The sequence below is a fragment of the Polyodon spathula genome, chromosome 2 (assembly GCF_017654505.1).
Source record: "Polyodon spathula isolate WHYD16114869_AA chromosome 2, ASM1765450v1, whole genome shotgun sequence".
NCBI lineage: Eukaryota > Metazoa > Chordata > Actinopteri > Acipenseriformes > Polyodontidae > Polyodon > Polyodon spathula.
The window spans coordinates 88,613,483-88,625,637 of NC_054535.1; the positions used below are offsets into that span (position 1 = coordinate 88,613,483).

General features: G+C 33.5%; 2 protein-coding genes across 2 annotated transcripts; both read left to right on the forward strand.

The window, feature by feature from the left end:
• Nucleotides 1-1,391: 1,391 nt before the first annotated feature.
• LOC121327098 (putative COBW domain-containing protein 7) lies at nucleotides 1,392-4,372 on the forward strand. The gene is made up of 5 exons (XM_041270902.1): nucleotides 1,392-1,457; nucleotides 2,198-2,266; nucleotides 2,351-2,416; nucleotides 2,983-3,112; nucleotides 3,825-4,372. Exons 1-5 carry the CDS (start codon nucleotides 1,392-1,394, stop codon nucleotides 3,896-3,898), a joined length of 405 nt encoding a protein of 134 aa, XP_041126836.1. The 3' UTR covers nucleotides 3,899-4,372.
• A 3,697-nt stretch (nucleotides 4,373-8,069) lies between these two features.
• On the forward strand, nucleotides 8,070-9,131 carry LOC121327109 (forkhead box protein D5-A-like). The gene has a single exon (XM_041270910.1). It carries the CDS (start codon nucleotides 8,070-8,072, stop codon nucleotides 9,129-9,131), a length of 1,062 nt encoding a protein of 353 aa, XP_041126844.1.
• Nucleotides 9,132-12,155: the final 3,024 nt, after the last annotated feature.

Consider the following 12,155-nt stretch of genomic DNA (forward strand, 5'->3'; position numbering starts at 1 on the left):
CTGTCAGGTTAGCTTAATGAGTGACACATTTCAAGGTCTTAAACGTGCTGCATATTGTTTTAACTGAATTCCTCTCACACTTGTTGCCTGCTGTTTCTGCTGAAAGAAGTGTTGTTCCACAATTATTTTCATTACTTTGTTCTCTGCTGAGCGGTGGGTGCCCCAGTAAGATACTTGCTTCTGTGTTAGCTTTAATGCACTCATGGGAGGGGGTTAAATGTTTGTATTGTCATCTGTTTTCTTCAGCCACTTTTAGCAATAGAAGAACCCCCTGCCGAGACAGAGCCAGCTGCTCTTTTCATGCAAATGGCTCTCCTAGTTTCTGTTGTTATACTAAATAAAAAGGAAATGTTTAACTTTAACAGTTACGCACAATACCTCATACCTGCAAAATGCCTTTCCTAGCTGAGTGCAAAGTTACAGGGAAAGAAAGGCAAGTAGCATGGACTTGGAATGTAATGTTTTTGCATATACTCAGCACAAGCTGCACACATGAAAGTTGTGCAGAGATAATTAGGAAGCTGTAAGTTCTCCAAGTCAATGGGGCGACACCAATTCAAAGTGAAACGTGAGAAGCTTTAGTCACTGAGTTTTAGTACCCCCAATTCCCTAGCCCTTTTACAAGGCCTGTTATAAAGCTAAAGCTGTTGTTAACAATATCGTGCTTTTATGTTGTGTATAAATAACAGTTTTTTGTTAACAGTACAAAGGTTTCCATTTCAAGTATTCAAGCGCAAATAGTTAAAAAGCAACTGGATACAGTGGATTCATAAAAAAATGTTTGTTAAACAGTGTAAATGTATAAATTAATTTAACAAAATTCAGTCTCAGATGTATGCGGTTGCACAAAAATAGACCATATAGTTAGTTCCCTCCACTGTTTCATACAATAACTTTTTTTTATGCTTGTTTTGTTTTTTTTTTGGGAGGGGGTGGGGGGGTTGTGAAGTTCAAATAGACAGTTGGAATAACAGTGTCAAATTAGTGTTTTATGCTAATTTTGAAAAGGAGATATGCAAAATAAAACTCCATGTTTATTATTAACATTTGGGTTGGTGATGAGATTAGATACAAGTTGCTGGATTTTTTTGTAAATTAATACATTCCCAACAGAAAAACTCTTGAGTTAAGAAAAAATAAATAATGTGGATTTCCCATCACACGAGACATACTCCTTCTATAATCTAAAATTTGTCTATACTTCTTGCAAGGTATATAATTAAACCGTCTTTACAAATCTTTTTTTTTTTTTTTTTTTTTTTATTTCTGAAAACACTCCAATATAATACCCTATATATATATATATATATATATATATATATAATTTTTTTTTTATTTGTTTACTTTGTGCACTGATGCTACCAAGTTGTGTAGCTGCAGTGTGTCGAGCGATGCTGGCCAGAAAGATAAGGAGCGAACGAGAGCCTGCTCACCTCCACACCAGATTATGGTTTCTCGTTAGCCTTGATGGCTTTCACACTCAGGGAATTTCCTAACCACCTTTATTTTTTAACTGTAGGTGAAAACATAAAGGTGACTGACAAGCTGTACCACTATATAGCAGTGGTAATTGTTGATATAATGCATTTTCACGTACAGACAAATATTACAGTTTTTTACAATATTTACATATTTAGGTATTTCTTGCAATTTTTTTGTATTTATTTTTGTTGTATTATAAACCCAAGTAAATCCCACACACCTTCACAAACAGCCTTGGTATTCTGCCAAATATTTTGCATATACAGAATCCTAGAAGCACATTAACAGGTATGTTCCTGACATATTGTACTTGTTCAGAGCAATAAAGAAAAGCATGTCTCATGCCACCTCAATGTCATTAGATTATGTGGGTATACGGTATATAAAATGATTGTTGAAGACACTGGACGAAACTTGGTCCTTATGTTGTACTTTAATCTTTTTGCGTATCTTGAAATCCACCCATGCAATATGGTACAACTTGAAAAGGAAATTCTTTAGTATGTATGTTCACAATCTGGGGTTGTCTGGAGGCATCTGCTCATTTGCCTGTACATCACACTTAAAATTTTGCATATGGTAGATATAGGTCAGTGCGATTACTTTCTCACGTTACTGATGGTTTTGAAGTCACAGCTTGCTTGTTTAATGTAAAATGTTATATTTGCAGCATATTTTTTGTGGCCACTGACAGACTTAATTTGCTGTTTTTCAGAGTATCATTACTGTTACATTTGAAGTACCAGGGAGCATTTCAGAAGAACGTTTAAATGTGTTTATTCAGGTGTGTCATTTATTCTTCCTTGTAAATCACTCTTATTCAATTGCAGCACTAAACTAAAAGAACATGTATTTTCTTTCTTTACAGAACCTTCTGTGGGAAAAGAATGTTAAAGACAAAACAGGCAGCGCAATGAATGTGATACGACTTAAGGTAATTCTAATGAGAATATAGGAACCCATGGACCACTTGTGATGAGTGAGTACATACCAGATGGTTCTTCAAATTGGAGAACTATTTTCCACATACCAAATAATGTAACAACCTATGTCAAATATACCAAAATATGGCTTGTTCATTCATCAGTGTTTTTTATGCATTTATTTTGTGAGCACAAGTTTTAAGAATAGTATTTAAGGAACTTGTTTAATTTGTAATGTAAATTCATAAATGTTTTTGAATTGTAGAGGTCTTTAAGCAGATACATAGATATGGGTCCAACTGCAACACAGCATTATTAGTTACTTAAACTCTGTACTGTAGTTTCACTGTAGAAGTGCTGTTGGTCTTAGTGAGCAATGCAACTGTTTCTTTATTCTTTCTACTTTAGACTTCCTCACGTTTTTAAACTTGTGAAGATCAAATAGTTAAATCGTCTGAGGCAGTTAAATCTTGAAACTGAAGTGAAAGAAAATAATGTTTTTTTTTTTTTTTTTACATTTTCATAATTTTTATTAAAAATAATCTGAACTTCTGTAATCCTTCTCTTTCTTTAACAGGGGCTAGTATCAGTAAAGGATAAACCACAGCAGATGATCATCCAGGGCGTTCATGAGCTGTATGATCTTGAGGAGACTCGAGTGGCATGGGATGCTGGAGAACAAAGAACAAACAGACTGGTATTTATAGGTAAATGTCTTTAAAAATATTCAGATTATTACTGATGTATTACAAAGTTTTCTATGTAGCATCAAGATGATGATGCATCTAATGTATTGCACTGAAATTGGGAAACAGGAAAGGTAATTTTAACTGTAATGCAAAAGCTGAAACAGCTTGTTGCAGCTCTCCTGTTGTAGTTGTAGTACTCCAAATGATTATACTCAATCACAGCATACTCTAGATAAGCAAGTTGTGTTTCTGCTTGAAATACCATACCTTAAAACCTAGACAATTTTCTAGTTTAAAAAAAAAAAAAAAAAAAAAAAAATCCAATTTGAACTGTCACTGGCTGTGTCCAGGGGGAATTCTCAGTCCTTCCTTCAGTTCCGCTGGCAGGTTGCTATCTAGGATTAGAACACTAGTTCCACTCAAGACGGATGGCTTTTTCAGATACATTCTAAAGTTATTTATGCCAGTCCTCCTCTTCACAACTCTGGTTCTTCCAGGTTGCTTACGGGTACTTGCCACTTCTTAGCGTGTATATTCACAGTCAAATTGTCATCCCAAATGATGCGTCGATTGTTTAGCAGGTGGCAGGCGTCGAAGAGGTACATCTTGAGTTCACAGAAGGGCTTTGGGTGGTTATTTCAATATAAAACACTGAAACTGTTTAATATGTTATATAATAGGGCTGTTTTAAAGTCTGAGTGTCAGTTATTTTTTTTTATTTTTTTTTCAGGCAAACATCTGGATAAAGATGTCCTAGAGCAACTGTTTATTGCAACGGTGCTAAACCAAGAAGATAGTGGTTAAAGACAACATTCCCTGTTGATTCTCATTTAAGATTTTATTTAGAATTCCAATAAAAAAAAAAAAAACATACATATGTGTTTTCTTCTATAAATATTGCCTTTATGTAATACATTAAACAAATTCATTTGAAATTATGCGAGAGTTGAATCAGTAAAGAAAAAGTCATAGTGTGTCTCTTAGCTGTTCATTATAGGTTGTCAAATGAACTACAGTTTACAGGAATAAATAATACGTCATCCTTGTAAGCCATTGTTAACATCCATACAGAGCCTCATGAGTCGCTAACTCTTAACAAAGGTCTGCTAGTGTGAACAAAAACCCCACCCCATCGCAGTTCCATATAAAATGCCTGGGGCTGTATAACCACCTCACTATGTCCATTACTACCAGTTAAGTACCTTGCTTGTTTTTTTTTTCATTTATAACTGATGTTTATTTTTATACTTTAGTTAGTACAAGTTTTGTAAAATTAAAATGCTAACAAACATAAAACAGCGAATACAGAAAAAAACTTTACAGAACCTGATGCCTTTTTTTTTTTTTTAATATAAAGGCAGTGAAGAAATTTAAAACCGCACATTCACAGACCCAGTGTTTGCTAAACTGTCATCTTAAATACAAACTGATGGTAATCTTAATGTTTTGTCTATCTTATATTTTGTTTGTTTTTATTATTCAAGGGTATTGCATAAAACACATTGAGAATGGCTGCAGTATGTTTATGTATTGCAAAAAGCATACCATTATACCAATATGGTTTTTGCTTTTCATATACACTTGTGAAAAACTTTTGTTTTTAGCATTTCTGAAATAAATGAATTTCTGAGATAGGTGTTGGCTGGAACGAATTAACAAAAATGTGTTTTTTAAAATGTGTGTGTGGGGGGGGGGATTTTAAAAAATGATTAAAATCCATGTATTAGCTTGGAAATGCAGGACTGGACCGGTAGTGATGCATGTACTATTCTGATACTATTAAGACCCAAACAGTATGACATTAGTATGCCTGGCTAAATCCTTTGCAAACAAAGCTGCCCTGTAAAACCAGTGATGAGAAATACCTTGGTTTAATCTGAATTTATCAGAACTTTTTTTTTTTTTTTTCAGTGTCCTTATTGCATAACAGCATCTGATGTCTGGCTGATGTTTTAATATGCTTTTAATGGGATGGGGGTGCATGTAAAATAAAGATTGAGATTATGCAAAATAGACAAGACCACCTAAATGCATTTATATTAAAAAAACAAAAAAAAACTATCATTTTCCTGTTGCCTTGGTTCATGTTGATTGGTCCTAAAAGTAGTGGTTGAGGATGTTGTCTTCTTTAGTGTAAATAATGGCACATGTGTGTGTGTGTACAGCTATGGACAAAGGTTTTGCATAATCCTATAACATAAACTCATTTGCTTCATGAAACTCGAATTAAAACCTTCTAAATACTGTTCCGTTAACATTGACATTCAACTACTTTGTAGTTTTCCATTATACTTAACCAAAGCCTTTTTACACCTGTAAAATTTGTAAAAATACCGAACCATCTAGACACTCTCAGTAAAAACATTCACCACAGCCCACAAAATTTTGTAGTTTTTTAATATTACATGTTGTTAAATAAAATATCTAAATGATGTTCATATAGTTTCTCATCAAAATTAGATGCAAAACACCTGGCCATAGCTGTATGTCTTAAGAAATGTTCCAACAGCATTTACCAGATGAACAGCACTGGAAAGGTTTAAAAGCGGTGGTAACTTTATTTTTTTTTAAATTTAGGAATTCTTAAGAAAAGTTCCTGATTGTAAACTAAGGATAGTATAGTCTTAACCCATTTTTAACTGAGTCAACATAGAAATAAAGATTAATGCTATTTAAAAGTAATGTTAAAATATAATCCGGCATATTCGCGCTAACTTCTTTGTAATGCAAACACAGTGTTCTACATTTGGGTGCTGTTTAAGAAGCACGACTCTCAAAGAAAAAGCCGATCACGACACTGCGTCCATATCAATAGGCAATTCACATGAAATGACTGTCGAAAGTAACTGCAGCTTTAATTTCCTGAAGTGGTGTTGTTTTAGTTGCCCATCCTGTATGTTAAGTAACACCAGTCAGTGAGTGTCAGATTTCACGAATTGAGGTATATTTTCTCACAATAGAATTGGTTTTTAAATCGCGGCAGATTAACACGTATCTGTTTATGTTGCGGTAAGTAGATGGATTCTCTTCTGGTGGTCGGTCATTCATACTCTGAATGGCCAGGAAGTGTATGCGCTGGGAACGCATCGGGGTAATTGGAATTGGATGGGAGAGTTGTATGCAATTGAATACATTATATTATAGAGCTCAAACTTACACTTGAAGGAGAAATAAGATTGGATGCATTATGGAAACGTTGCAGTGCCACTAAACGTAAATAAAGAAAAAAAAAAGTGACCGATTTGTTTATACAGATATTTTAGACACCTTCTTATATTATTTAAATGAAACGTCAAAAATGTTTATTTTGTGTTTTTCCCCTATCACTGTCTTTTTTTTTTTTATTTATAAAAAGTAATTACATTATTTTAATACAAAATTAAATGTAAAACATACTTCTCACAAGCTATTTTAAGTGTAATGCATTTCACGCCATTAAACGTCAGTCAAATTTTAATTAAAAAAATATATATATTATATACAGTTTTGTAAAATGTCTACCTTTTTACGGCAAATAAACAATAAATACCCTACTTGATTAAAGGCACTTATAAAAATAGAAGCCTTCATGTTTACAAACTGAATGCTCGATTTTTTTATATTTTTTTTTATTTTTTAATGTTGTTGTCTTCAGAGAGGATTCAAGCTCTTAAAGAATTGTAGCGAACAACTGGTAGGGATTAAACAAGCTATTTGGGTTATATGAGCAGGATAGGGAAGTGGGGTAGGCCTATGCCTTTCATTCTTTTTTCTTTTTTTTTGTTTTTACATTACAGTTTGCAATTGAGATTAACATGATGTAGCACTGTTTAAATAAATAGGCAAGTCTCAGGTTGCTTTGAGGATTTGTATATCTATTCATGCGGTTTAATAAAAAATGCCCATAAGGTGTTTTTTAAGTCTGTTGCTGCTGTGTCATTTCCTATTTCATTCAGATGCCGATTGCTTTGGTTAATGGGCTATCTAGCACCTTTTTCTAATGCAAGCGGGGAGTTCCAAGGCCATTTTCATGGCCAAACCACCTGGGAGCTACCTAAACATAGAAGGCTAAACGGAACAGTTGGGGGTCTAGGGAAAGAAACAGCAACACAGAGTTTTAATCGTAGGCGTGGTGTTAATATTCACAACGGAGTCCCGTTGTTAAACTCCCACAGAGCAAGTACTGTATGTTGTATTTCTCTAATCAGAAACGTGTATGTAACGTTAACCTAAGCTCGTTCTCTCACACACAATGTATTGCAATGATAGTGTGATACATTTTACGTCTAAATTACTTTTCCCACATTCTTACTGCTTTATTACATTTTAATGAAGATCCTGTTGTGAATTGAAAATATTCTGTTAATGTTGTTTAAAAATAGGTTTAGAACTGATAGAATTCAATTGTAATAGGCTGCCAGGCTACATTCAGACTCGCGCACTACTTTAGTTTTTTTTTAAAATGTTTTTAAAAAAAAAACATGTAGGCTATGCTTCCAGAACAAACGTTAATGAAACGGTCATTTTAAAAAGTACGTTGGATTTGAGTAATATTGCTCTCCTTTCTAAGTTAAATATGTAATTAGAAATGTAACATTTACCACCTAATTGGTATTATATCGAAAATGACCTTCCATTTTAACATAAATGGAAAACACGGAGCACCATCATTAGTTTGTGTATTTAGCACCTCCTAGTCTGTGACCGGATGAGTTGGTGTTTCCTTCACGCTGCCCATTGTCTCTCCTCATTACCTTTTCGTTTCTGAGTTTACAGTCTGATAGGCCCTGGACACTTTTGCAGAGGCAGGGACTGAAGACCCACCCCTTATAAAAAACCTGTGCCACGCAAAGACCTGACATTCTCTGTTTTGGAACTGATAGAAAAGCTATAAAAAGACAATTATAGAGGCAATACAAGAGGACGGAGTTTTGGTCCGCTATTTGCGATTTGCTATCATTGGTTTTATCCAAGAAAGCTGTAAATCTCCACCACCATGACCCTGTCAGAAGATTGTTCAGTTCCTCAAGCATTCATGTCTCTTGTCGAGGATGAAATTGACATTATCGTGGAAGATGACTTGCACAATTGCCTACTTCGGGACGCATACTTGCTCCAACAGAGTTGCGCTGAGGAGAATGCTTCAGCGGAGTCTAGCGGCGAGTTAGAAGGTTGTGAGATCGATTCCTCTGGAGAAAGCGAGAGCAGTTTCAGCGCTGAAATCCACTCAGGTAGCAGAGTCAAAAACAACTTGGTGAAGCCTCCCTACTCGTACATCGCTTTGATAACCATGGCTATCCTGCAAAGCCAACAGAAGAAGTTGACACTGAGTGGAATATGTGACTTTATCAGCAACAAATTCCCTTACTACAAGGAAAAGTTCCCCGCTTGGCAAAACTCAATCAGGCACAACTTATCACTCAATGACTGCTTCATAAAGATTCCAAGGGAACCTGGCAACCCAGGTAAAGGCAACTACTGGTCCCTGGACCCCGCATCAGAAGACATGTTTGACAACGGTAGCTTTCTCAGGAGAAGAAAACGATTTAAGAGGCACCAGCCAGAGTTTGTCAAAGACGGACTTATGTTTTATCCTAATTTTAGTTGTTACCGACCATATGGACGACCATATGCTATACAGAACACCCAAGCATCAGTTCAACAAACTTCAATGAGATATATGCCAGTTGAAGAAAGAGTCATGCTGTCGCATCCTCAGTTGCCGTACCGGGATTTAAACTGCAGAAGGGCGCCCAGCACCAGTGCACCCCACGTGCAGCTGAGTGCGCCCGCGTCGGAACTTAAACCGACCAATACCACCCAAACCAAATGCTCCTTCAGCATCGACAGTATAATAGGCAAGACGTCTTCCTCTTTCGTGCAAACTACTCATTTACAGGCGTCCTTGGATTATTCGCATCTCCTGCAAAGATCTGCGGGTTGCTTCCTTCCAACAATATTGTCTCCTGCGCCAAGAGCTGTGTTTAACCCCACTGCTACTGTGATAGGCGCAATCCCGCCCAGGGACCAGTTACAACTCTCGTACCCGCATTGCTAAACTGGTACAAATAAATAAATAAATCAAATAAATAAATAAATAACGCAGGGATTAGCCGAAGCAAACTTTTTGAACATACAATGTACACAGTTGATTCAAATGAAGATATGGACAAAGTAATACTCTTAAAACTTTAAAATGCTTATCACAGCTATCTATTAACATATCTATGTTCTTTACAGAGTGTCGAACAAAAGGATGAGAGTTAAAAAAGGGACCTCACAAACGCGCATTTGTCTAAAAACAACAGTTTCAAACAACTGTGCTTGTTTTTATGAATATCATTTTTAATGTAAATAAATAGTCTATTAAAATATTTATTAATTGTCAAGCTTACGTGTATTGTGTATTATATGAAGTGAAAAACGTATTTCGTGTTTCATGTACAAACAGGTTTTGTTTGCTGGTATATTGTGACTAAGTAGAATGCAATGCCAAATAAAATATATTTGGAAACAGATCTGTCTTTTCATTATTTTGTATGTTTACAATTGGTCATTTATATCTATCTATCTATCTATCTCTATCTATCTATCTATCTATCTATCTAACTATCTGAAATCACGACATACAATTTGAATTGTTATTTTAAGAAACTAATGGTTAATTTTAATTTGACTACCAAATTCCTTATCTCATAAAGGTTTCTTTAAAAGTCAATATTCTTTATTAAAACAAACAAAACAAAGTTCTAGTAAATTCAATACAGAAAATTACATTTAAAAAAAACACAGCCTTGCTCTAGTACCAAACATACCAGTTAGACCTATCCTGTTGGTTCCCCACCCAACTGTATTGTTTAAACACTGCTTGCTAATCTTAGAATGAGTTTGTATACACAATTAATTTTATTTTGTTACATCTATGAATCCTATATGTTCTTTTTTGGTTAAGCCATATCAATTTATTTTAGTGTATCCTAAATATAACTTCGACGTCAATACTGTACCTACTTTTCTAAACTGGGTTTATTGAGTTTCAACAATTAAACGCACTTAAAAACTGCCTTGGCCATATAAGGATATAAATATAATACGTTTTGGGTTTGTTTGTTTTTTTAAATCTTAAAATTTGAACATGTAGCAGCATGAGCAAATAAATCAATACATTCATTTAAATGCATATACGAATACGTTTCATATTGCATTTGCATCAGCTTAATTTGGAGTAAAATGTTTTACATTCAAATATGCCTTTGATATTAGTGTTAGATGCAATAGAGACAAATGATTATTCCATATGAATTCAACAAAAATTGAATTGGAAAACTCAAGTCTGTTCAAATACATTTTATCGCTGACACATATTAGAAATGTAACGCATTATCAATGGATGTTAATATGGTTGTTAATTGTTCATTGCTTACTTCTTAAGAACATAAAACATCGAAATATTTATACCTTTTAAAAATATTTAGTTAATTTAAAACAATATTATTAATCTATATCTTCATGCATTTTTATCCTTGTATCATAGATCTACATTAAATGTATAATTAGGCAATATTATAATTAATAATAGAAACTGTCTTTAAAAAATGATTATTTAACGCGATTAAATGTGCTGTTATATCTAATGATCAGTTTAAGAATAAACGCATACGTTTAAGAACACATTTTAATAGTCATATACACTGTAATGTTTCATTTTATAACACTTGTGTTTTTTGTGTGTTTAAAAAGAATAGCCCTAAACTATAAAATAAACAACGTGTTTATAAGATGTTCCAAAAAAATGCATGGTTAATCCTTAAAGAAATTATTTGAGTGGTTTAATAAATATAAGATAATTATAACATGACTCCTTGGCGTATTTTATGTGTGTTTCGTTTCTCTGAGGCAGACAATACGTGTAAATCTTCCACATTAAGGAATGGTATTGTTTATGCGGTTTAGTTTAAACACCAAGGACTCAAAATCCTAAGACAGCGCAAAGGTACATTTAGAGAGGAATAAAAAGCAGTTACATTTCAATATCAACCACGTGTAGGGATACACGTTTTTTTTAAAAATCGTGTTTAGAAAATATTTAAGAATACCGGTCTAATTGACATGCTTTACATTGGTAGGCTACATAAGTTTGAAAAAAACAAACAAACAAAACAAAACAAACAAACAAACAAACAAACAAAAACTGAATGAAACTTGAATTAAACTGTTATTACAGTGCTAAAAGGGTTGGTATCTATATTAGAATACAATGTATAAGTCAATAAACGTACTTGCAGGAAGAAGGAACATTTAAAGCTTTGTTTTGAGGGACTCGTTTTTAAATGATTATAAAGCATGTCAGTAAATAGGACTATATACAATTTACTATATTATATATATAAATATATATATATATATATATATATATTAATATATATATATATATATATATATATATATATATATAATATAAACTTACTATACTCGGATATATATAAATTTGCTACTTTATAACAAACAGTTACTCGTTGCTCTGCAGTGTAAGAAAAGTTTTATTATCTTAGAGTTTTTTTTTTATCGATTATTGAGTCAATATAATTTAAACCTTATTTGGTTATGAAATATGACCCAATTCAAGTTTATAATATACATTGATGTATTATGAATTCATATTCTCTGATTAATCAATTAAAAACACTCAAACCTCTTATTATTGGTAATTGATTTACTGATTTACATTCACGGTAATAAGTTTATTAACACAAGTAATATCACAGTATAATACACACTTCTAAAACAACTTCCGTGCTAACATCCCAAAGCACTACAATTATCTACAGTCTAGGCCAGTTCAAAATCAAATGTGCTTCTAACTGTAAGATTGAACTGGCAATGCTAATAGGAATCATGTTCCACAATCCAATATTTTGACATATTATACGACCCAAGTCTGCGGTAAAAGAAGACAATTAATGGAGATAGATTTAGAACGGAGGGTATAGGAAACAATTCAGTGTATAGTTGGTTACCACGTATTGTTGTTGATGAACGACCGAATGGCTTCCTCTCATTCATAAATATTGTTATGTACTTA